The following is a 27,652-nucleotide window of genomic DNA, read 5'->3' on the forward strand; positions in this document are numbered from 1 at the left end:
TAGTGCTTATGCTCCTTAAGTTGACTTAGCAGAAAATCTTAAGAGACAATTTTGGGAAGATATGGATAGTATTATACAAGGCATACCAGGGACTGAGAAAATATTTATAGGAGGAGATCTGAATGGACACGCAAGAAGAGATAATAAAAATTATAAGAGGATACATAGAGGATATGGATATGGAGACAAAAATGAGTTTGGGAAGATGATCTTAGACTTTGTTATGTCATGTGATTTTAGTATAATGAATACTTACTTTAAGAAGAGAGAAGAACACTTAATAACCTTTAAAAGTGGACAAAATAGAAGTCAAATAGATTTTTTTTTAACTAGGAGGGTAGATCGTTTATCATGCAAGGATTGTAAAGTTATTCCAGGTGAAAACCTAGCCACACAACGTAGAATCTTAGTGTTAGATATATGTATTAAAAAATGGAAGAAAAAGGATAAAACAAACAAGTGTAGAAGAACTAGATTGTGGAACCTAAAAGAAGAAAATATAATAAAATTTAAAGAAAAAATGATCAAATATGGGGATTGGACCATAGAGGATGGGATAGATACAAATACTCTTTGGAATAGATTAGCTAGTTCTATTAAAAAAATAGCAAAAGAGATTTTAGGTGAATCAAGGGGAAGATTCTTGAATAGCAAAGAGAGTTGGTAGTGGGATAAAAATGTACAAAAAATCATAAAGACAAAAAAAAAATTGGTATAAAACATGGCAAAAATGTAGAAATAGAGATAACTTTGAAAAATATAAGGAGGCAATAAAAGATACAAAAAGAGCCATTAGTGAAGCTAAATATAGATCTTTTAATAGTTTGTATAATAGATTAGGTACAAAAGAAGGGGAAAGAGATATATTTAAACTTGCTAAAGCTAGAGAAAGGAAGAGCAAGAACTTAGAAAATTTAAAATGTATAAAAAGTAAGGATGATATTGTCTTGATTAAGGACGAAGATATCAAATAAAGATAGCGAAGTTACTTTAGTAAGTTGTTTAACGAAAACCAAATAGAAGGCTTAAACTTAGAATTGTCAAATGAGGAAAAGACTAAAAATATAATATTTATTCGCAAAATTAGAGTTAACGAAGTTAAGTTTGCATTAAAAAGATGAAAAATGGGAAAACTATGGCACCAGATAACATCCCAATTGAAATTTGGAAATGCTTGGGTGATAACGGAATTATATGGTTAACTAATTTATTTAATACAATTGTAAAAACTAAGAAAATGCCAATGGAGGAAAAGCACTTTAATACCTATATACAAAAATAAAGGAGATATTCAAAATTGTAATAACTATCGTGGAATTAAACTTATGAGTCATATGATGAAAGTATGGGAAAGGATAGTTGAACAAAGATTAAGCATAGAAACGAATATCTAAGAAAATCAATTTGGTTTTATGCCTGGAAGATCTATCACGGAAGCCATTTATCTTTTAAGAAGATTGATAGAAAAGTTTAGGAAAAAGAAAAGGGACTTGCATATGATATTTATTGACCTTGAGAAAGCATATGATAGGATACCTAGGAAAGTTCTTTGGTGGGTTTTAGAAAAAAAGGGTGTATGTTGTAGGTATACCAATGTCATTAAGGATATGTACGATGGAGTAATGACTAGTGTAAGGACTATAGATGGAGAAACTAGAGAATTTCCAATTACCATAGTTGTACATCAAGGATCTGCTTTGAGTCCTTATCTTTTTGCTTTAGTGATGAAACAATTGACTAAGAGTATTCAAAAGGAGGTTCCATGGTGTATGTTGTTTGCAGATGATATTGTATTAATTGACGAAACTAGGGATGGAGTAGAGGCTGAGTTAATATTATGGAGAGAAGCTTTGGAATCTAGAGGCTTTAGGATAAGTAGAAATAAAACAGAATATATGAAATGTAATTTTAGTAATGATAGGAGGAATATTGGAGACAAAGTTAAACTTGATGATGAAGAAATAAATAGCACTTGTAGATTTCGATACCTTGTATCTATTATGCAAGTTGAAGGAGAAATTGAAGATGATGTAATGCATAGAGTTAAAGCAGGTTGGGTAAAATGGAGAAGTGCTTCAAGCGTGTTATGTGATTGTAGAATACCCTTAAAATTGAAAGGGAAGTTTTATAGGACAGCTATAAGACCAGCTATACTATATGGATCGGAATGTTGGGCGACGAAGAAACATAATATCCAAAAAAGTAAAAGTTGCCGAGATGAGAATGCTGAGATGGATGAGTGGTATAACATTGAAAGATAAATTAAGGAATGAACATATTCGTGGTCAGTTAGGCGTAACTCCTATAGAAGATAAGATAAGGAAGGAACGACTCAGATGGTATGGACACTTGCAACGTAGGCCACATAGTGCACCTATGAGGAAGAGTGACTTAGTTATTGTGGGAGGGCAGTAGAAGGGGTAGAGGTAGACTTAAATTAACTTGGGAGGAGATAGTGAGTAAGGATTTAATATCCTTGAATCTATCAAAAGAAATGATCCATGATCGCACAAATTGGCGGAAAAGGATTCATATAGCCGACCCCACTTAGTGGGACAAAGGCTTGGTTTTGTTGTTGTTGTTGTTGTTGTTACTATCCTAAATGATAAATCTTTTATGTCGTTTTTTTTTTTACCATAAAATTTATAATTCCTCTCTTTATTTAGACTTGTTTTACATGCCTTCTTCATATGAAACTATAACATTCATCTAATAGGCATTTCTGTAATTGGGGCATAGCTACTGTAATGATGCTTCCTCAGTCTTGAGTTAGGTACTATGGATCAGATGGATGAAGTTTAAGTGGGAGTCTACATTAGTTGTACAAATATAGTTGTATTCAGTTTCTATTTATGTAATGGAGTTTAAATTTAGGGAATTTTTTTATTATTTTTTATAGAGCTGATATTGGCACTCCAAAAAAATAACATGACACTTTCACATGTTTCTGCAACTAAATAAATTATTTTGATAGAAATGTAATTAAACTTGTATGCGACATGAAATCTCTCATTGTCTTTGAAATTTATTAGAATACCTCTTTACCTAAAGTTGTCAGGTCGTGGACCAACAATATATATCAAGCTTTAACACTCCCCTACACATTCAATCCAACAACATGTGGAGAGATAAACACATGATAAGTAAAACCTATGATAAGGAATACAATAATTTTTTAAACACCACACAATAAACATGGGCAACAAGACTAGAACCCAGGACCCCCTGGTAACCAACTCTGATACCATGCTAGAATACCAATATACCTAAAAGCTTAAGCTGTCAGGTTGTGGACCAACAATGTATATCATGCTTTAACATAATCGACCTAGGTATTTACAAAATTACAGTCAATATTGAGCTGGGCAAGTGCATTGCAGGTGCCCCTCTTAGTCTCCTACTAGTAACAAGAAATTGCATAATACAAACAAAAGTATAATGCATGCACAGTTTCCAAAATCTATGCCAGAAATAAGTACGCTGGCAGCCCATTAACAGTCCAATTCAGTCAGGTGGAATTCACAAAAGAATTGGCAAAAAAAAAAAATCAATTTAATAATTGTAGGTTTCAGGTAAACAAGTTCTCTAGATGTCCAAACCTAGACAAAGATATTATATGGCCAGAACAGTTAGGCCTCTAAGTGGATCACATGCTGGGAAAATATAATGCAATAAGATTCAATCTGGAGAAACATCCAATTTAGATGATTAAAGTTAGAATCAGTCCCATTCGAATCAATAATCAGAGATCAATCTGATCCAATTCAATTATATTTATGTTAGATCAGATTTGAATATACGAATAATCTATAACTGTAAATATATCTGCATGAAACATATTGACATACAATGACATACAAATTTACCAAAATTTTGTATGCCTCCACACACACAACTAATATAAACAAGCATATTTCATGTATTATATACTAAAAGGTTACTCTCCAAAAATGATTAACCATTCATTCAAGTCTGATTCACCAGTTCCAAATTATCATGGATCAAAGACATTACAGAGTTAAAAAGAAGGGAAAAAATACAATTGTGAACCAATCCACTGCAGCCTAAGAATCAGAATAGATTTTTAGTAACAGTGAATCCACAAAGATAACCCACTAATAGTTCCAAGCTCTAATGTCCTCACAGTACAAATCCCCCCAGGCTCCAATGCCCTCAACAAATTCTCCCAGCCAACACTGCAAGGTGCTAGAACACACACACCAAGTTCACTCATAGAGAACTGAAAAGCAACAAAAAGGATAAGTACCTAATAACTTATTAAAAGGGGCAGTAAATATTTACCACAATAATATGTAGTTAGAACACGGGCATCCGGAGCATAAGCATGAATCTCAGCTGCTATGTTCCGAAGAGATTCATATTGTTCCAGGTTTAGTGGCTGATAGAAGTAAATCATGAATGTCAGTGTATCATAATACATTTTTCTCTCTCTTTTAGTAAATGAAGAATTTCTTTTGAAGAAGATAACAAAATTAGGTACAAGAAAAATTAAAAGAATCCGCACTAATGCGGCTCAATGGTTCACAAAGTTCCGCACATGATGCCTCAAAGTTGGGCCAAATTTCCATGAAACATTATCATAAAATATGCTTGGACCGAGTCCATGAGTCATAAAATCAAGGAGCCATGTGTGAAATAACTGGGGAAAAAAGAAATAAAATCAGGGAAATTTTTCTAACATAGCTAACTTTCCACAAAGGTAAAGAGAAATTAATCTCGAAGCAGCACACTTTATAGTTTACATTTCCCAAAAAAAGCAAATGGCTGTACTCAATGCAGAATGCAAAAGTGATCCCATGGGTACTCAAGTCTCAACAATGTGAGTTTTAAAAAATCCATGCTTCAGGAAGATTTGTATGTTTGACCAACTTGAACATACCTCATCCCACAAGTAGAAATAGGCTTTCTTCCAGTGAGTCTTTGTCCTCAAGATCTCAACTTCTTTCTGCACGAAGTCCTTTGCTGCATCACCGCCACTGCATGTCAAATAGTTCATGGAAGCAGATCAGTGCTTGCTGGGAGAAATGGTTGGTGGGGGCAAGGGATGGCAGGACAACATGGGCAACCAACTGTATACCCAGAGATTACTCGATTATGTGGTACAGCATAGGCTGCTAGGCGTGGATCTGAAAAATATTCATCTGATTTTGGATGATCAACTGCAACAAGGAAAAAATACATTAGACTTGCCAACTCTGCCTTCTTAAGTAATTTAGTTCACAATAAGTGATTGTAATTTCATGAAATTAAAGTTTAGTTACAATATAATATCAACTAATATAAATGAAAAAGTGGGTATAACAGCTCAAGTTAAAGTTGGCCTGCTTCACTAATTTACCTGGCCACGGGGAAGTGTAAGTCAGAACACGCATGCTATCTCCCCATCTGCAAAAATATGGGCTGATTCTATATTGAAGGAGCCACTTGAAATGCAACTCTAATGCCTCATACCACTCATCACTCCCATGCTCAACATGGAAACGATCCTCAATTACAGTATCAGATATCTAAAATAAAGTTAAAGAACCAAGCAGTTAATTACAGGTTACTGATCCACTACCATATATACACATCAACCTTAAAGAAATAATAATATTTCTTGTTGGCTTAGATTGCCATCCAAAGGGCAAAAATGCAATTTAATTTGTTGATAATATCAATGGTGTGTGCGGTGCTAAAAAAGGGACACAGGCACATGTAAGATGCGATGCTTGCCATTGAAAATCTGCTCCAAGTATCTTTGAAACTTGCTGCCAATAATAGCAATCTTTGAGGGATCTAAAAAAAAGACCCTACTTTCACAAACGAGGAGAGAATGCAAAAGGCAATCACATAAAGAGCAGAAAACAGTAACTTTCCCTGGGGTTTGGGAGAAAGACAAGGACCTCCCCTAAGGTATCAAAAATCCCACAGACCTCCCCTGACATTTGATTTTTGTGATACTTATACCCCTCAAAATATTTGTTTTTTTTTGAGAAAAATAAGGAAATTTTTGTGTCTTTTTAGCAAATCTCAGGGGAGGGGTTTGTGGAATTTTTGAAATCTCAGGAGGGGTCCCTGGGATTTTTGAAACTTTAGGGGAAGTCCTTATCTTTTTGCAAAACCTCAAGGGAGATCAATGTCTTTTACCCTAACATTTAAACACACAATGATCAATCATGTAATAAAGCAGAATAGCCATCTAGCCAGCATATAACAACATTGGAGAAGTGAATGGACAAGCTTGAAACACCAGAGATCTTGTTAGTTGAAGTTCTCTTGAAACGGTGTGATCACCATGTTATAAAGTAGTTTAGATCTGAATATGCCAGTTGGTCAAGCTGGTTCTTAATAAGGTTTTTCAGTTTTAAAATTGAAAATAGTGTTTTCAAGTCTCGTTCTAAAGATTGAACACCATCTTCACATTCTAATTCCCTATCTGCCTTTACCTATAAAATTTACATTTTCAGAAAAAAAAAAAAGAAATTTTATTAAAGTGAAGTGGAAGTACAAAAAGACGCTTAAAAAATCCTCCTTAGAATATATAAGAACAAACACAGAAAGATGAAAAAAAAGAAAGAGGAAAATATCAATACAGCACTGCCCTACAATCATACTGTAAGTCTGGAAAAGACAATTCTTTGAAAAACCAGCTGCAAAGCATATATGAAGGCATCTTCTTTCCCATAATTATATCTGTGTTCAGCTCCAACCAAATCCCCCACAACATGGCCAAAAGCCTACTCCTCCAAAACGTCAAACCATCTTTACTCCCAAAAACTGAAATGAGAAAGCCAATAGATCCTCCACCAACTTTGGACACGTCCAATTCTCTCCAAATAGTCTAAATAAATGCTCCAAAGCCCCATACTCCCATGAGAAGGAACAATGAAGGAACCAATGAGAGACAGATTTTGAACTATCAAAACATGAAGAACAATCATCTGAAGATAACCAATGAGAGATAGATTTTGAACTATCAAAACATAAAGAACAATCATCTGAAGATAAAGCCTTAAAAGTCCTCCTACTCTGCAACAGATTGTTAGTGTTAACTCTATAAAGAACAAGTGTGAACAACTAACCAAATAAAAGCCTTAATGTTAGAGTAGACATTTTGGCCTTCTAAATAGTACAATGAGACAGGAAAAAACATGTTTGTATGTGTTAAATACTCAAAAAGGTTTTAAAAAAAAATAAAAAAGTCTTGCAAGAATACTCCCCAAAGTATCAACGACCAACTATGGATAGTCTGTCCTAGAAGGACAACTACCCTCCAACAAACATAATAAGGAAGTGAGCTCCAACACCTCCTTATCATCAAGAGACCTAAAAAAATGAAAATCCCAAGAGAATCCATGATATAGGATCATTACGAAAGAGGACAGCCCATACATGTGAGGAAAAGTGCAAACTGCAAAGCGCACAATCACCCACCCACGCAAATGTCTACCCAAAACTGAATGTGGTACTAGTTACCCACATAGATTTAGTATAAGGAATAAAAAGAGGATATATCTGCAAACTACACTTCCAAGGACTCTCAAAGGAACATCTCAACCCCAAATTAGCATCCCTACCATTACCTTGCAAGCTAAATTTACTTCTAATAACTTTTGAGTCAAAGGTAAGACTCATCTAGAGGAAAACACCAAAACCATTTACTATTGTTTGTGGTGTGGCTTTTATACTTTGGATTTCATAAACAAAAAAGAAAGAAAAACATGAAGGGGCAGCACAGTAGGGACTCGTCGACGAGTGCCCTGTGATCGTTGATGAGGAGACAGCAAGGACTCATCAACGAGTGTCCTGTGCTCGTCGACGAGAAGATCCCGAGAAGCCCAAAAGTTCAGAGTTTCTGAGATACCGAGAGCAGAAAAATGGGATCGTCGACGAGTGGATAGATTCGTCGACGAATCCCCTATTCTCGTTAACAAGAAGTTCTGGGCTGCGAGCAGTTTTTTGCATTTTGAATTTTAAACGTTGGGGTGGTTGGGTAATTGGAGGGAAACCTCCTAGGGACTGTTATATATGTCATTTTGGGCGTGTATTGACAGTGTGTGTGATCATTTGAGAAGTGTATTGTATACTTTGTGATTTTCTCAGTGAAATTCTTGTGTCATTGCTTCCGTGGATGTAGGTTTTGCCGAACCACGTAAATCTTGTTATTGTTCTTGTTGTTTATCATTTTTTGGTTGTGTTTCATTCACTTGTTGTATCTATTCTGCAGTGCATCTTAATTATCCCATCCACATTGTAATAAATTGGTATCAGAGTGATTGTTGTGATGGCATCAGGATCTTCTTCTACAAGATTTGACATCGTCAAATTTGATGGAACCAGGAACTTTGGTTTATGATAGAGGAGAGTGAAAGACATTCTTGTACGACAAGGAATGGGAAAGGCATTACTTGGTGTTCAACCGGATGGAATGGATGAGGCAACATGAGGAGATTTGCAAGCAAAGGCCGCTTCTACAATACACTTATGTTTGGCCGACGAAGTACTCTATCGGGTGATGGAGGAGGATTCTCCAGCAACTATATGGCGAAAGTAAGAGAGTCGGTACATGTCCAAATCTCTTAATAATAAACTTTTTTCTTAAGCAACATTTGTATTGGCTTAAGATGGTTGAAAGATCAAACTTAGATCAACATATTAATGCTTTCAATCAAATTATTAGTGATTTGATGAGAGTTGATGTTGAGTTTGATGCGGATGACAAAGCTTTAATGTTGTTAAACTCTTTGCCCTCGACTCATACCCATGAAAATCTTGTGACCACTCTTACGTGGGGAAAAGAAACTCTTGATCTTGAAGAGGTAACAAGTTCTTTGCTAAATTTTCATCAAAGTTTGAAAATATGTGATGAAGGAGAAAGACTTGTGGTAAAGGGTAATAACAAGCGAGGCAAGGGAAAATCCAAATATGGATCAAGTCAGAAATCCCAAAATCAATTCAAGAAGAAGAAAGAAATCAGGTGTTATAAATGTGGTAAAAAGGGGCATGTGAAACCGGAGTATCCAGATTCGAAGAAGGAAAATTCTGAGAAATATGAGGGTACTTCAAAATCTGTGAATGTTGTTCAAGAAGGAGGTTCAGCGTGTAGTGATGGTGATGTTCTATCAGTTTCAACGGGATCGGAAAATCTAATGGACTCTTGGATACTTGACTCGGCATGTTCTTATCACATGACTCCTAATAAGTAGTGGTTCAGCACTTACAGGTTAGTAAATTCTGGATCAGTTCTTATGGGTAATGATGCTTCTTGCAAAATCATTGCCATAAGAAATGTAAAAGATAAAATTGTTTGATGGTGTTGTAAAAGCATTATGTAATGTAAGACATATACTAGAGTTGAGGAAGAGCTTGATATCACTTGGAATTTTGGATTGTAATGACTTTAATTACAAGTCCGAAGGTGGAGTTCTGACGGTATGGGAAGGTAATCTGACTGTAATGAAAGGGCAGAAATTGGATGGGAATATCTACACATTGCAGGGAACTACCGTTGTAGGTGGAGCTGCAGCCATAGATGCTGAATCAAATGAGACCGTCTTGTGGCATATGCGCTTTGGGCATATGGAGTAACACGGCATGAAAGAATTACACGAGGAAATTGATGAAGGGCTTGAAATCATGTCAACTGGAAATTTGCAAGATTTGTGTTCTTTGAAAACAAAACAAGGCAAGGTTAAGATCAGCTATACACAAGACAAAAGGTATTCTTGATTATGTGCATTCAGAGGTTTGGGGTCCAGTTAGAGTTGCATCAAAGGGTGGACATGTGTATTATGTGAGTTTCATTCATGATTACTCACGGAAGATCAAGGTTTACTTCATGCATCAAAAATCATATACGTTTACCAAGTTTAAGATTTGGAAGGCTGAAATGGAAAACCTGACAAGAAGGAGAATCAAAAACTTGAGGTTGGACAATGGGACCGAGTATGCTGATTCTCGATTTATGGATTTTTGTGCGAAGCAGGACATCAAGAGACATTTTACAATTTGTCGGACACCTCGGCAAAACGTCGTGGCAGAACGGATGAACCAGACTCTTTCTAAAAGGGCTCGGTGTCTCAGATTAAATGCAGGGCTACCAAAGAACTTCTGGGCCGAGGCAGTATGGCTTGTTTTCTGATAAACCGATCACCAAGGGCGACACTAGAGGGTAGAGTGGCAGAAGAGGTTTGAATGGAAAATGTAGTAGACTACTTTGAATTGAAGGTATTCAGGTGTCCAGCCTATATTCACGTATCTAGTAAGGAGAGGTCTAAGCTTGACCCAAAATCTCATCGTTGCATTTTTTTGGGATATCTAGAGGGTGTAAAGGGGTACAAGCTATGGGACTCAATCGCAAACAAAGCGGTGATCAGCAGGGATGTAGTCTTTGATGAGAAGGCTATGGTGAAGCGTACTTAAGAGTGTGATGAACAGAAACAGGAGCCAGAAAGCTGGGGCAGTGATGAACATGTTGTGCAAGTGGAGTTGGAAGCTCAAGGCAATGGAAATGATCATGGTGCTATGGTTGCAGGGAGCTCCAACTCGAGAAACCAGCAACTCGACGATATTCCTATACAGAGATCCAGACGCACTACCAAACCTCCACCAAGGTATGGATTTGAAGAATTAGTATCTTATGTTTTCCTTACTAGTTGCAACGATCCAACTACATTTCAAGAGGCAGTGCACAGCCAAGAGAAAGATAGGTGGATGGGTGCAATGATTAAGGAGATAGAATCACTACATAAGAACCAAACTTGGAATTTTGTGGAGCTTTCAGGATGGGGAAGAGACCAATAAGTAGCAAATGGGTATATAGGAAGAAGGAAGCAATTTCATAAAAGGAAGGAGAGAAATTCAAGGCACGGTTGGTGGCAAAAGGATACTCACAGAAGAAGGGAATATATTATGATGAGATCTTTTCTCCAGTGGTCCGACATACTTCTATCAGAAATGTGTTGGGGTTGGTAGTCCATTATGATCTTCATTTGGAACAAGTGGACGTGAAGACGGCATTTCTTCATGGTGACTTGGAGGAACTAATCTACATGGTACAGCTAGAGGGATTCATTGAACCGGGAAAAGAAAATTTTGTTTGCAGGTTGAAAAAATCTCTTTATAAGCTAAAACAGTCTCTAAGGCAATGGTATAAACGGTTTGATTCTTACATGATCAAGATTGGCTACAAGAGATGCGAGTATGACTGTTACGTATATGTGAACAAACTTGAGGATGGTTCTCTTATTTTCTTGTTATTGTACGTCGACGACATGTTGATAGCTGCAAAAGATTTAACTGAGGTGAATCAGTTAAAAGACCTGTTGTATAAGGAATTTGACATAAAGGATTTTGGCTCAGCCAAGAAAATAATTAGGATGGAGATTCGCCGTGATAGAACTGCAGGAAGATTATGGCTATCTCAGGGCGGTTATGTACAGAAGGTGTTGGAAAGGTTTAGCATGGCTGATGCAAGACCGGTGTGTGTACACCTCTAGTGAATCATTTCAAGTTGTCTACTGCAGATTGCCCAAGTACGGATAAGGAAATCCAGGACATGTCAAAGGCACCCTATGCTAGTGCTATGGGGAGTTTAATGTATGCCATGGTATGTACGAGGCCAAATTTGGCTCATGCGGTAAGCATGGTTAATAAGTTTCTCTCTAATCCAGGAAGGCAGCATTGGGAAGCCGTTAAATGGATACTTAGATACTTACGGGGTACATCTAGATATGGCATTATGTTCGGCAAGCAATAGGGTTGTCATTCAGTTATGGGGTTTGTTGATGCTGATTATACTGGAGATATGGATGACAGAAGGTCTACAACGGGATATGTGTTTACCCTTGTAGGAGGACCAGTATGTTGGAGATCCATGGTACAGTCTCTAGCATTATCCATGACTGAGGCAGAATATATGGCAGTTACCCAAGCTGCAAAGGAAGCTTTATGGCTTACTGGTTTAGTCAGAGAGCTGGGATTACAGTAAGATGGAGTGGTGCTGCATTGTGATAGTCAAAGTGTCATTTACTTGGCGAAAAATCAGATATACCATGTTAGAACCAAGCACATTGATGTGAGATTCCACAGGGTTCGGGAATTGATTGTTTTGGGTGAACTTGTGTTGGAAAAAGTTCACACATCTGAAAATGCAGCGGATATTCTGACGAAATCTGTTACTTCTGAGAAGTTCAAGCATTGCTTAGACTTACCCCACATCTCCAATTGATAGAAAGGAGACATACCCAACCGAGCGATTCAAGTTGAAGGTGTGGAGCAGTTAGACATGTTTTTCGAGATTCTCCTAAGGAGCGTATAATCGCCAAGGTGGAGATTGTTGTTTGTGGTGTGGTTCTTATACTTTAGGTTTCATAAACAAAGAAGAAAGAAAAACATTAGGGGGCAGCACAGCAAGGACTCGTCGACAAGTGCCCTGTGTTCGTCGATGAGGAGACAGCAAGGACTCGTCGACGAGTACCCTATGCTCGTCGACGAGAAGATCCCAAGAGGCTCAAAAGTTCAGAGTTTCTGAGATACCAAGATCAGAAAAATGGGATCGTCGACGAGTGGATAGATTCGTTGACGAGTGTTCTTCTTGGTCTCGTCGACGAATCCACTGTTCTCGTCGACGAGAAGTTCTAGGTAGTGAGCAGTTTTTTGCATTTTGAATTTTGAACATTAGAGTGGTTGCGTAACTGGAGGGAAACCTCCAAGGGACTTTTATATATGTCATTCTGGGCGTGTATTGACAGTGTGTGTGATCATTTGAAAAGCGTATTGTGTACTTTGTGATTTCCTTAGGGAAATTCTTGTGCCATTGCTTTCGCAGATGTAGGCTTTGCCGAACCACATAAATCTTGTTGTTGTTCTTGTTGTTTATCAATTTCTGGTTGTATTTCATTTACTTGTTGTATCTATTCCGTTGTGCATCTTAATTATCCCATCCATATTGCAACATTTACCCATTACATCAATGTTCTTAGAAGCCAACCTACCATGGCCCAATCCCCTCTCCTTTGAGGACCCACAAAAAATCTCCCAACTAATGATCCTTTTACTCCCCCACCCTAGGCATAAGAAATCCCTCATTACTCTCACTTAATATTTCTAGCAACCTCCACAAGAATTCTAAAAATAGAAAAGAAATGGAGAGGAATATCAGAAAGACAAGCTTGGATGAGGGTGACACACCCACCTAGGAGAGTAAAACAGCCTTACTCCATGGTTCCACCCAACCGCTTGGACACCTTCTCCACAACAAGATTCCAAAAACCAACCAACTTAGGATTTCCACCCAAAGACATACCTAGATAAGTCAACGGCCATTCTAGAGTACCACACACAACTAAAGAGGACAACTCCACATATCTAGACTCACTCAAGTTAATACAAGCTAAACACTGCCCAAATTTATTTTTAGAAACTGAATTCTCAAATAATTGCAAAATAGTGATCACATTTGAAAAACTCTTTATGACCTTCCAAGCAAAAAATACTAACATCCTCAAACTATAGACTAGACACCACCTCCTCACCCCCCCCCCCCAACCTTTATAACTGAGTGATGGTTGAAATCAGGTTAGTTGGAAAGACAAATTTCTCTCACGGAGGGAGGTAAACTGACTGCTGTCAAAGAAAATCATTATTCTGCCTTCCCACTTTCTTTCATTGTCCATAGTCTCTGACATCACAAATAAGTTGGCATCTTAATAGTGTGTTATCTTTGACAAAGTTGTATGTTATCTGAGTTACTATTTGAAAAAACAACATAAACAATATTTGTAGTCCACCAATGCCCTTAACAATAACCCTATAACTAGTCATAAGTTATAACAACACTCTTTTGGTAAAATTGTTCATTGTGCTTAGTGACCCAAGCAAGTATTGGTCCACAAGTTCCTCAAGCGTAATCATTCCCAAATTCCAATGCTATTAATGAACTTTTTAAAGAAAAAAACCACACATTTAAAATTCTCCAGAACACCCAAAAGCCACAACTACATAGACCTAATTATTAATGATGATGATGACAATGACAATGATGATCATGACAAGAAGAAGTTTGGTTACGGGAAACTCCTTATTAGGTTATGCGTCCATCTCAAAATATTGATTCAACACTTCTACCACAGAACCTCGATAAAACCTCACTCTAATCATGGAGCAATTTACTCCCCTCCTCATGATAGAATGGTGCTCCTATCATTATAAACCGTAAAACACTTTTAATAGACATGTGTAAGAGTTTACTATTTTTTACTAAATAAAGATGGAGTTATAATGTAATTTTGAAACTTTTTAGGGATTGTTATGAGAAGTATTGTCTTTATATAATTATAATACTTTATATATTAAAGTCAGACATGTTTTCTTTCAAAATATTATGTGTTAGTTGTTTAATCACCACTTCACCTAAAAGCTTAAGCCTGTTATGTTGTGGGTCAACAATGTATAACAAGCTTTAAAACTCCACTGCACATGCAGCCCAGTTGCATGTGGAGAGATAAACTAAGTATAAATAACACTCATTACAAGGAATAAGATAAATTTTTACCACAACACAATAAACACAGGCAACATGAGTAGAACCTAGGACCTCTTAGCAACTAAAGCTCTCATACCATTTTACATCACCACTTTACCTAAAAGCTTAAGCTGTTAGGTTGTGTATATCAAGCTTTAACATTATTTAATATTTTAGAGTCGATACAACTTTTTCCAATATTATACATAATTTATGCAGACATTCTTAAGGTTTGACTCTGCTCTCAAAATTAGTGAATTAGTACACAGAAAATCCAGCAATTAAACATGGCCCTAGATGCCCATGGAGCACCATTTGCTTTTGTAAAAGCTCTTGAATAGCGTAATGAAAGGATCACCTTGATCCAGCAATAGAGACGCAACAAACCAAATAAATTGTGTAGTAATGAAGCACAACACTCCAATATATTCAAGCCCATACAAGTCAATCGCCAAGTAGGCAAGTACTTAATCCAACACAAGAGCATGACCAAATAAAAAGTAATTTCTGCTATTGACCAGACTGGTACATGCAACACGGATAAAATGTATCACCAAAAAAAAAAAACTCAATTGAAACAGTGCCATAATTTTTTTTTTATTCTTAAAAAAATGTACACATGGTTGAGAACAAGAACACCAGGGAACAAACTGGAGTATAATTTCTGCGTTTTAAAAGACTCAGTTTTCCTCCACAGCTTGTATCAAAACTAAACTTTTAGGTAAGATTTAGAAAGAAATCAAAATCCTTCCAGATATAAACTTCAATAAAATGCAGGATACACCAAATACAGCTGGAAGTGACGGTGTTGCAGGGAGAGCAAAGTCCCAAACTGTCAAACTTAACTTCAGACGTATTGAGAGATTTGAAATAGCATCTTCATCCATCAAATCAACAGGCCCATTATCTGCAGAGAACTCAGAAAATGAAGGTGATAGAAGAACTCTTCTTAAAGATGCAGATGCAGATTTCACTCTTTCCACCTAAAAGGCAAAAGCTTATATGAGCAGCTTATAAAAACTAAAATTCAAATAGAGAATTTTTTTTTTTTTTTTTTTTTTTTTTAAAGGATATATAGTTTCACAATCATAAATCTACCACTTCATCCGATGGTTTTCCGTCAATGGGCTCCATGGTGTCAAGACAGTTCTTAAGTTCCCTGTACAGTTGATGCTTCTCAGCTTTCCCAAGGTTTTGTGCCGGTGATCTGTGAGGAGTTAAACTGAATAAAATGCAGAAATTTGTGTCTAAATTTTATGCTGCAATGTAGACAGGAACAAAAGCTTGACAATTTTGAACTAAGAATATGTTGAGAAACATCGTAAATATTAGGATTTTAGCAGAATATGCAAAAACAGAACTAATATTTAACTGAAGTAAAGAGGATAGACTATCACTCTGCATCTGCCTTCATTGCAGCAATGATGAGCTCTCCTTCATATTGGCCAGGAGGCTGTGCAGTAGGAACATCTATGGAAACCCAAATTGCTGTTGTCTCTCTGCAGCAAGAAAGGAAATCATAAGAAGTGGTTCATTATTCCTTGGACAATATTTACACTTGGGAAAAAAAATTATGACATTAAATCACAATGCAGACTGCAGGTACCCTGTAAGCAGGCTTATTTGAGTGGTTGGAAGATCAAGAGGCACAAGAGCATCTGGAACACCTAAGATGGGCACCACACGTCGCAAAGTCAGAGAGTGTCCAACGACCAACCTGCCCGCAATATCAACAACATCATGAACTTGAAGAATAAACCCTAAAGCAAAACCTGGAGCAATGTGCTTTCAAGATACTAACCTATCACCAGAAGTGGAGCATAAATCACTACAATGAACCTGTACAACTCCTGCAATACCAGGACCGCCCCAAGAAACTTTAGGACGCATGGCTATTTGAACACTTTCCCTCTCATTTCTAGCTGCCAGAAGTGTTATCTTCAAAATAAACCAAATTTCAGAAACTGGAGCACTATGGCAGCTGAAAAACAGCAGATGATATTCCTTTCATTTTCATCCCAGAGTACAAAAAAATAGATAGTTCTCTAATAAATTGACCAGTGATTGCCATGGGTTTATGCTCAAGATCGTTTCATGTCCTATATCACCTCATTAACAACAAATGCAGGGAAAATATACAAAAGCAGTAACTCTGAAGTAGTCTCAATAGAGTGTTCCCTCATTCATTACTCAAAAAATGGAAAATAATCAAATGCAATGAGCACAACTTATTCCTCGGGAGATACTGATTGACATGTTGCAAAGAAATCAAAAAAAGTGCACAATTTCACCTTTACCCACTATAAAATGCAAAAGACAAAAATCAAATTATGCTTCCTAAAACTTGGGAAAAAAATCAAAAATAATAATCAAACACTTCCCCCATCCACAAAAAAATAATAATACATGAACCAAATGAAAACCTTAAAGACGTGGCTATGGCTAGACTGTCAAGATTTCCAAACAAAATTCTTTGCATGAATACAAAAATCTGCCTTGAAAACAATGAGTGCTTCATAATTAATTATTACACACAAAAAACTACTAAGGCTCCGCCAGAACTTCTGGCAATAAAGTAATAGTGCCCAATCAACATTTCTCTAAAATTCTTTGAAAGGGATTATTTACCAGTGCCAGACAGTGCAGCCTGTCCACAAAGTCAAAAAGTTTCAAAACAATTATACAAAAATATTCAAGCAATGACAATAACTCTTAATGCAAAATGGCCTTCCAAATATGTAGAAAAGAGAAAGCTGGTCACATAAAAATGCGTTTTTCAGTTTTTTCTAAAGCAAACAAGCAAGAAAACAAGCTATCAACCTCTTCCTTGCCACCATAATTTCATTCACGGACTAGAAATGAGTTCACTCACACCTTTCAGGGTTGGAGAGGCTCAGAGTGCAACCGGTTTATGGCAACCAGCCTAAACGTGGCGCTATCAACCTCTTCCTTGCCACCATAATTTCATTCACGAACTAGAAATGAGTTCACTCACACCTTTCAAGGTTGGAGAGGCTCAAAGGGCAACCGGTTTATGGCAACCAACCTATAGGTGGCTAAAGAAGCCAATGGCAAGTGAGGTCTAAATAGACAAGCTTCCAAACCATGGGTAACAACCACTCTCGCAAGAAGGATGAGTCCTAGCTTAATCCGAACTCCATCAAGTGATTCAAGCATATAACATAGCAATCTAGAGACTGAGATCAAGGACCATGAACTAAACTCTAGTCAAGTTACCACCCCTAAGATTCAAATTTCTGATCTCATTCTCTGAAAAACAAGGGAGCAACCCCTTACTGCAAAGTTGGACTGCTGTGAAATGCTATATCACAGGACAACATCCTCCAAAATTTGGACTGCCGTAAAATGCTATATCGTACAAAAAACCAGAACAGTAATAAACAAAAATCATAAATATTAACCAAATAATCAGTTTAATGGAGCTTTAGCTGTCCATTAAATTAAAAAATTTTGTCAACAGCTTGCAACATTAAACTGTCAAAATTGTTTTGAAAAGGTGAGTTGGAAAGAATGGGAAAGTACCAATGACAAAAAGCATCAGATTGACAAACTAGATTTATATTGCCACATAAAATCTCATTTTAAATTCCAATTAGTCAATTACTAAGTGATCTTCAAGCATGCATCTCAAAGAACATTGTGCATCCAGTAATGCACATAACCACTCTATAAAGCATTCTCACAACTCGTAGGCACATGCAAAGAAGAACCCAATTACACCATACATCATGCATGCCAATTAGTCTACAAATGTGCCTGAAAATCTATGAGAACCAACTATGTATATTAGGTGGCATTTACATATGTAATTTCTCACATTGAATTTTCAACAAAGGCTTCACGAACTCATGCATCCACACAATTAGCCAACACGAACAGGCAAGCATCAGAGTGTTAATGTTAATTCATAACTAATAAAATGACACAATATTTGCACAAGTAAACCACATGCATGCATGATCAAAAGCATGTATATGAATACTTGGAATTGAACTCATTCCAGTGAAATATTCTGGTCAAAATAAAATCAGCTGCATACATTTAACATGGGAAAAAATGTTAAAATGTATTTAAAGAAAAAACTCACAGGCACCAAAGGCCGAGGCATCTCCTGTGGCCCAACTGTTGCCGTGCTTGGCATGAACCATGCATGCAGTAAATCTGCAGAAGGAACTTCTGTGGGATCAATTGATCCCTTCAATGGTTTTGAACTGTGTAAACCACCATCATTCCACCCATAAGCCGTCCCTCCTCCAGAAACACCTTCAACTGGTGGCACAATGGCATCCTGTGGGGTCCCTGTCAAGTGAAAAAAAGGTACATTATAAAAACTTTTTAGAATAATTTTAAAATACCACTCAAGCAATTCAAAATAAAAACAAGTAAATATACACACAAAAAAATCATAGATTATAAGGATCCATTTGGTTTTTTTTACACACACGAGAGAGAGAGAGAGAGAGAGAGAGAGAGAGAGAGAGAGAATTTTCTATATAAACAAGTAAATACTTTATCAGCTTATGGGTAATGACGAGTCTTGGGCCTGGAACGTTTAAGCAAAATGAAATGTAGGACATCATAAGCATTAATGCACAAGCAATCCAAATATACAACAATCCACTTTTATAGATAAAATTCACATAGATTTGAAGATACGGGATTTCCCAAGCTGAATATCTGTGGAAGAGAAGGTGAAATCACCACACTCAGCACAAAATCGCACTTTCATGACAACCAAAAAGTTAAGACAGTGAGTAAAAAATGATGTGCAAGTCATTCTTGGGCGTTTATACCTGCAAGTGCACATGATTACAAGTAAATCCCTCGATTCACCCTCAACTGAATAAGCATTCAGTGATAATGGAATTGAATTCACAAAACCCGAACAAAAAGTTGATTCCGCGCCTAAATCATACTAAGTCATACAAGGTGATGTCCTTAAACGAAAAAAAAAAAAAGCAGCTCATGAAAAAACCTAGAAAAAAATTTACTAAATCTCTCATCCATCTGTAATTCAACCGCAAGAAAACAAGGGAGAAAACAAACGTAGTTTATCGTACGTCACTGAAGGCATACACATCCCCTAAAACCCTAATCTGACAATCGTAATTGAAGCGCGTCGATGGAGCACGAGGAAGAATTATTTAAAAAAGAGTGATGTGATGACCGAAATGCTTGAATATTCAGTAACTTTAACCAGGAAGAGCAATTGACTAACCATGCAATACTAATCCAACAATCCTTCAACTGTCAGCCTCCCAGGTAATTCAAAACAAAAGAACAAGGCAATGACTGAACACTCCGCTAAGAACAACGAACTAAGAAACCCTACACCCTAGAACAAAAGTCTTAAAAAACATGAATTGGAACTGAACGGACCGCTTCATTACCAAGAACGGTAGGGAAAAAATGGAAAAATCTAACAATTTTAGAAAAGGCTGCAGTTGAATTGGCGAATTCATGATTCCAAGTTTACTTCAAATTTCTTCTCCGTTTCATTCATTTATACCGTGTCTCCGCAACCAAATGATCCTCAAAGAACAAGTAGATCAGAACAGAAGCGCCATGGACGCCACAAGAAGAAAGAGATTAGAAGATAGAAGAAGCTAAGATTGACCTGTATTCTCCATTCGATCTGAGGAATTTCGACTGTATCGGTTCCTGCGATTGTTGCGTCTTGAGAATTCAGGCCGCGCAACGAGTCGCAGGTGATCGCGCTTATAAAGCAGAGCAGCAAGGCCGGTTATGTCATGTTGCGTGAAACTAACACTGTCACTCTTTAAGTGCGATGGGTTTAAGGCTACCGCCACTCCGATTGAAGTCGGGTGTGCGTCAAAATTAAAATATTAGCTGCAAAAGCAAGGTGTCACGGACCCCCAAAATGGGACTCAAGTAAGGGCCGTGTGGCACTCGTTGAGAGCTCTCCCTCGACAAGTCAGCCAACTCTCACACGTTCAAGCCTGCAAGCACGAGCACCAGGTGAGTCTCAATACTCAAGGAAAACAAGGAACAATAGGATTTCACATGAGCAATATATTCTTCTATACCGAATAAGACTATAACAATCAGAGACATCATAATCCAAGGCAACAGAACACCATAATGAAAAGAACTACTTGTATTATTCATCTACAAGAGAATCACCATACAAGCGATAATACAGATATTCATATATTCATTCTAAATCCCTGAAGAATACAATTATAGCAGTATCTCACTCCCCCATTTTCCCCATTACATTGTCACACCCTAACATCCTCCCCCACTCAATTTATCGACGTCCTCGTCGATGTGTTGTAGACGGCCTTCTCATTCTTCTGATGTCGATGTAGATGTCGTTGACTACGAATTTCTGAAATCTTCAATCTTCCGTATGGCATGCTGAAGGTTGTCTGCTGTTTCCCAACTATTCTCTTCTTCCCCCAGTCCTAACCACTGAACCAGAAATTGTTGTTGTTGACGACCGTCTAGATTGACAACTCTGTCTGCAATGATCTCCTGGACTTCTTTGGTGACAGGATGCCTTCTGGAAATTGTTGATCTCCTTAATTTTTGTCGGTGCGGATCTGCTTCATCTGTGTGGAATGGCTTTAAATTGCTTACATGAAACACGGGATGAACTGGACGTCTGTGGCTTTTCATCCACTCGGGTTGCTCAAGCTGATAAGATGCATGTCCCACCTTTTCGATTACTCTGATTGGACCTTCGTAACGACGTAACAGCCTTTTATCCTTGCCACGAAGAAAGCGAAATGTCTCCGGCGGCACTTTTACAAGAACCAGATCTCCAGCTTCAAATTGTTGTGGTCGTCTCCCTTTGTCAGCCCATTTCTTCATGCGCTTGGATGCTTTTTCTAACTGAGCTCGGGTGACTTCGATGTTTTGCAACCAATTTTTCGTGAATTGGTAGGCTTTTGGGCAATTTCCTTTGTATGGACCATCCAGAGTGTGTGGAAGAGTCGGTTGTTGACCTGTCACAATCTCAAAAGGGCTTTTATTAGTTGTAGAAGATTTCATAGAGTTAAAACAGAATTATGCCGTGTCTAGTAAAGTAACCCAATTCTTCTGATTGGAGTGAACAAAATGTCGCAAGTATTCTTCCAGCATCCCATTAAAACGTTCAGTTTGACCATCTGTCTGTGGGTGATAGCTCGTGGAAAGATTAAGGTTTGAACCCATCAAGCGAAAGAGTTCACCCCAAAATCCCCCCGTGAATCTAACATCCCTATCACTAATTAAGCTTTCTGGAACACCCCAATATTTCACCACATGCTTGAAGAATAACTGAGCTGTCTTCTCTACTGAACACTGCTTCGAGACTAGTACGAAAGTTGCATACTTTGAGAATCGGTCAATCACCACCAAAATTGTGTCAAACTCCTCTACTTTTGGCAACGAGGAAATGAAATCCAAAGAGACACTCTCCCATGGCCTAGCAGGAACTAGCAATGGCTCCAATAAACCTGAGGTCTTCTTTCTTTTTACCTTGTCTTGTTGACAGATCAAGCACGTTTTAGTATAACTCATCACATCATCTTGCATATTTGGCCAATAGTACCCTTGTGTAATCAAAGCATGAGTTCTTCGCCATCCCGGATGACCAGCCCACAACGTATCATGACACTCTTTCAGTAAGGTTTTCCTCAAGTTTCTAGCTTTAGGCACGTAGACTCTCCTGCCTTTAGTCATTATCAGTCCATCTTCTACCCAGAATTGTCGTGTCTTTCCTTCGTCTATTAGTTTGCTTAGTGACTGCGCCTGCTGGTCTGTACTTAAATGTTCCTTGATAAGATTCTTCAAAGGTAGCGCCACCCTACTAGTTGATAGATGACTGATGATTTTCAATGCTGCCAACTTAGTTTTTCTACTTAAAGCGTCGGCCACCTCATTCGTCTTCCCCACTTTATATTCAAAAGCAAAATCAAATTCAGCTAACTTCTCCTGCCAACGGGCTTGTTTTGACGTTAGTCCAGGTTGTGACAAAAAATGAGTAACTGCTACATTATCGGTTTTTACCACAAATTTGGACCCCAAAAGATAGTGCCTCCACACCCGAAGATAGTGTACCACTGCGAGAAGCTCCTTTTCTTGTGCTGTATAGTTCCGTTCGGCACCCGACAATTTTCTACTTTCAAAAGCAACTGGATGCCCTTCCTGCAAGAGAACTCCCCCTAATGCAAAGTCTGAGGCATCTACTTGCACTTCAAACGGTTTTGTCACATCAGGAAATATTAGCACAGGATCTCCTACAATCTTTTCCTTTAATTCAACAAATGCTGATTGGCACTCTTCTGACCACCCCCATGGTACCCCCTTCCTCAATAAATTCGTTAACAATACAACTCTTCTAGAGTACCCCTCTATAAACTTTCGGTAGTAGTTGGCTAGACCCAAGAAAGATCGCAGTTCTCTAACGAATGTAGGTGCTCGCCACTCCTTGATAGTTTTTACTTTAGCTGAATCCATCCGAATCTGACCCTCCTCAATGATATGCCCCAAGAATTTAATACTCTTTTGAGCGAAAGCACACTTCTCCCCTTTTACATATAACTGATTTTCTTTGAGTTTTTGAAAAACCTTTCGAAGATGATCTTTATGTTCTTCTAAGGATGCGCTGAAAACCAATATGTCATCAAGGTAAACAACCACAAACTGATCAAGGTAGTCCCGAAAAACCTGATTCATTAGAGAACAAAAGGTAGCGGGTGCATTTGTTAGCCCAAAAGGCATGACAAGGAATTCAAATGCTCCATACCGTGTGACACAAGTGGTCTTCGGTTCATCTCCCTCAACAATGCGCACTTGATGATATCCCGACCTCAAGTCCAGTTTCGTGAAATATCTAGCTGTACTTAACTGGTCAAAAATATCAGCAATCAGTGGAATAGGATACTTGTTGCGCACGGTCACCTTATTAAGAGCCCGATAATCTATATACAAGCGCAAACTACCATCTTGTTTCTTCTGAAATAACACTGGGGCCCCAAAAGGTGCTTTTGAAGGCCGAATGAACCCTGCTGCAATAAGATCATTCAGTTGCCTTCTAAGTTCAGCTAACTCAGGCGGTGCCATTCGATAAGGGGCACGTGCTGGCGGCTTTACTCCTGGCAAAAGTTTAATTTCGTGGTCAATCTGTCGTCGAGGTGGTAAAACCCTGGGTAGCTGTTGCGGGATCACCTCCTTGAACTCTTCTAAAACTTCCTTAATCTCAAGTGGATATTTCCCTACTTCTACATCTTCTGAGACTATTGGTAGAACCACGAAAGAAGATTCTCCCCTTTTTACTCCCTTTTTGAATTGGAGGGCTGAAAGCAACTTCCTCTCATCGAAATTGTTGTAGGCTGCGGGGACCGCACAAGGTGCACTTCCCATTATCACAAGACAATCCGTTAGCTCCCGTAAGGAGACCTCAAGCTCTATTGGCTCTCCCCGTTGGGACGAAAGAGATGGCAATATGCCCTCAATATGTTGTAGCCTACTCTCAAAGGCTTCCAACTGCTCGATACTCTTCTGGAAGGCCTCAAGCTCTCTTGGCTGTTTCTCTAGGGATTTCACACTTGGAATGAATTTTTCAAGTTCCTCAAGTCTCTCTACGACTTTTGATACCCCATAGAGATTTTCTCTAGGGTTTTCTTCGGCGGCCTCAAGCTCTGTTGACCCGCCTTTCTCTTTTATCAATGTTGCCACCAACCCTTGGAGGTCACCGCACGTTGTCTCCAAGGTTGCGAGTTTTGTCTCAAATGCCTCAATGCGCTTCACTCTTCCTGACTTATTTCTCCTAATCCCACGCATGGTGCTCGCACACACTGTGCTCTGATACCAACTGTCACGGACCCCCAAAATGGGACTCAAGTAAGGGCCGTGTGGCACTCGTTGAGAGCTCTCCCTCAACAAGTCAGCCAACTCTCACACGTTCAAGCCTGCAAGCACGAGCACCAGGTGAGTCTCAATACTAAAGGAAAACAAGGAACAATAGGATTTCACATGAGCAATATATTCTTATATACCGAATAAGACTATAACAATCAGAGACATCATAATCCAAGGCAACAGAACACCACAATGAAAAGAATTACTTGTATTATTCATCTACAAGAGAATCACCATACAAGCGATAACACATATATTCATATATTCATTCTAAATCCCTGAAGAATACAATTATAGCAGTATCTCACTCCCCCATTTTCCCCATTACATTGTCACACCCTAACACAAGGCCATTAGTGAGTCATGTGTTCGACTTGTCCGAGTCCGTTTGTCAACAAAACTGAGTCGACGTTCAACTTCCCCGCTTAAGGCTCGAAAAATTGCTTTATTTTTTATCTTAATGTTTTAAAAATTGTTATAAAAAAAAAAGCATTAATTTTCCAGTTCTACAATATTTAAATGAAATAAATAAAATAGTAAAAAAAATTGATAATAATTCTTGTAAAAATAGTTTTATTTTATTTTATTTTATTAATAAATATAACAAAATATCTTATTTTCTAATTTTTAAAGTTTATAAATGAAAAAATATAAATGAAAAAATTAGGAAATATATTTTTATATTTTTTTTAGATTTTTAACTCTTATTTTACGTATGAGAGTATGAACTTTGATTAGTATAAATTATGTATTACATAAATTTAAAATCAAACCCCAAAATTCATAATCACAAATAGGTTATACAAGCACAATTGAAACTCGAAAAATGTTTGAAAAAAAAATTGTAAGAAATTCAATTTTACACGTTTAGCCATTAAGGAATGTAAAAGGGAAATAATATATAATTAATTAATTAACAAAATTTTGATTATACATCATTAGTATTTGACTTTTTTAAAAAAATTTAATAATATTGGAATAATAATTTGTTTCAAATAATATTTAATATCGAGAAGAAATGCAATGCAATTTTTTTTCTTTTTTTCTTTTTCTTTATTTCTCAAACAATATCCTTGATCCAAACAAACCTCCTATAATTTTTTTAAAAAAAAACAACCTCCCTTTTTTAAATTACTTTGAAAGCTATAAATAAAAATTAAAAATTTATTTTGCACAACAAAGCAAACGCTTCATTTCTACCTTTTTAATCAAATATTGGAAAACTAAATAATAAGCTAAATTTTTATAATTTTTTAGAAAATTAAAAATAAAAATATTTTTCAAAACTAAAATAGGAATCCCCTAACCCATGCACTCTTCTTGTTGTTTATGGTGTATGACTCTTATACTTTGGATTTCATAAACAAAGAAAAAAAAACATAAAGGGGCAGCACAACAGAGACTTGTCGATGAGTGTCCCGTGCTTGTCGACGAGAAGATCCCAAGAGCAGAAAAATTTCAAAGATCCTGAGATACCGAGAGCAGAAAATGGGCTCGTCGACGAAAGCCCTGTTCTAGTCTACGAGTGTGCTTGCGCTGCGAGCAATTTTTTGAATTTTGAATTTGAACATTGGGATGGTTGGGTAATCAGAGGGAAACCTCCGAGAGAGTGTCATATATGTCATTCTGGGCATGTATCGAGTGTGTGTGTGTGTGTGTGTGTGTGATCATTTGAGAAGTGTATTGTGTATGTTGACCTTATAGGTCATATCCTGTTTTGATTATGACAAATATTTTGGTATTTAATGTATGGTGAGTTTGTATGCAGGATCAATTAAAAGTATCATATGGTGCACGCACATGGACTTGAGGAAGATAAAGACCCAGAACATTCATTTTTTGTAATTTAAATATTAAGTTTAATTTGGGTATGTAATATTTAAATAGGAAATGTCTGTAATAATTAATGCACTGCATGCATGATAGGACAGGTAAGCTCAAAGACCTTATACTAACCATAGGTCTAAATTTATTGCATGAAAAAACCTCCACATATCTTAGAAATAATTATTATGAGAATATGGGTGATTTCAAAAGAAAAATATGACTTAAATGCAAAATTCTATATGGTCAGTCAACCAAACCAAAATACACTAAGACCCTCAGTCGACCGAACCTCCCTAGGGTCAACCGTTGACCAATTGGTCGACCAAACCTAAACACACATAGCATTTCGGTCGACCAAACCTCTCCAAGGTCAAAGTTGACCATTTGGTCGACTATCTCTAAAATGAATTGCAACGCTTTGGTCGACCAAATTGGTACGTGGGGAAACTCCAAAGCCCTGTTGACCGAACTTGAAGTAGAAAAATGTCCTGGTCGATCGAACATCCCAATTCGGTCAATCGAATTTGGTCTAGTCGACCGAACCTCGGAGGTTCTGAAATCGCCTCAAGACTGGTTGACCAACTCTTCAGTTCAAAATCACCTTGGTTGACCAAACTGAGCAACTCGGTCGACCGAACATTAAAAATGGTTGACCGACCCTCTCAAGTTGCTTGGATTTTACCAAGATTAAAATGAGGTTAATTTTTATTTACCCTATTTAAACTTTTTCCAAAATTTCATCCATGTCCCCAACGATTCAAATTTTTGGAAACTCTATATATCCCTTCATTTGTGCAGATTAGTGAGAGATTAGGAAATAAGATTATTAAAAATCTTCTAAATTTTTTATACTCCCATTTGCCATACTACATATTTTTCAAGCCAAAATTTTCACACTCTTTTTTATTCATCTTTGCAAAACCATCTTTGATAAAGAGAGATTTTATTGTATTCTTTTCATTTGCATTATTATTGCAACTTGAAGAGTAAATATATTTGTGTGCTTCATACATTATTTTAAAGCTAGCATACTTTTTCATCTATTATTGTTGAAATTATTTTTTAGATAGTTAGCTTGAGTTGATCCCAGATTATTTCATTGACAAATATTATCTTGGGATAACTCTTTTCAACTTGAGGATCTTTGCATCTTTGTTGCAAGATTCAAAGGCTAATGTTTGTGCTTATTGCAAAAATATTTTTAAGAAGCTAATTTTCACTATCTCTTGAGTTCATTGCTGAAAATATTTTTGTGGAGATAAAGATAGTTGAAGTATAAATCTTTGAAATATGTTTTATTGACTTCCATTTGTTTAATTCAAAGATTTATCTTTACACTAACTGTAACGACTTGCTTAATTTCCACATATATGTTTTTTTTTTTTTAAATTTCCCTTTTAAAACCCA

General features: G+C 37.2%; 1 protein-coding gene across 1 annotated transcript in view; it reads right to left on the minus strand.

Annotated features, from left to right (window-relative positions):
* Positions 1–20,359, minus strand: part of LOC131161554 (uncharacterized) — a 32,484-nt gene extending 12,125 nt beyond the window's left edge. Inside the window, exons 1-11 of the mRNA XM_058117388.1 lie at positions 20,166–20,359; positions 18,636–18,847; positions 16,329–16,465; positions 16,134–16,244; positions 15,925–16,026; positions 15,626–15,734; positions 15,310–15,510; positions 5,360–5,528; positions 5,099–5,180; positions 4,901–4,997; positions 4,303–4,399 (exon numbers count right to left, since the gene is read on the minus strand). Coding sequence (XP_057973371.1) covers positions 4,303–4,399; positions 4,901–4,997; positions 5,099–5,180; positions 5,360–5,528; positions 15,310–15,510; positions 15,626–15,734; positions 15,925–16,026; positions 16,134–16,244; positions 16,329–16,465; positions 18,636–18,847; positions 20,166–20,178 — 1,330 coding nt within the window. The 5' untranslated portion in view covers positions 20,179–20,359. The remainder of the gene's footprint in view (positions 1–4,302; positions 4,400–4,900; positions 4,998–5,098; positions 5,181–5,359; positions 5,529–15,309; positions 15,511–15,625; positions 15,735–15,924; positions 16,027–16,133; positions 16,245–16,328; positions 16,466–18,635; positions 18,848–20,165) is intronic.
* Positions 20,360–27,652: the final 7,293 nt, after the last annotated feature.

This window comes from Malania oleifera, chromosome 8 (assembly GCF_029873635.1).
Source record: "Malania oleifera isolate guangnan ecotype guangnan chromosome 8, ASM2987363v1, whole genome shotgun sequence".
Classification (NCBI taxonomy): domain Eukaryota; kingdom Viridiplantae; phylum Streptophyta; class Magnoliopsida; order Santalales; family Ximeniaceae; genus Malania; species Malania oleifera.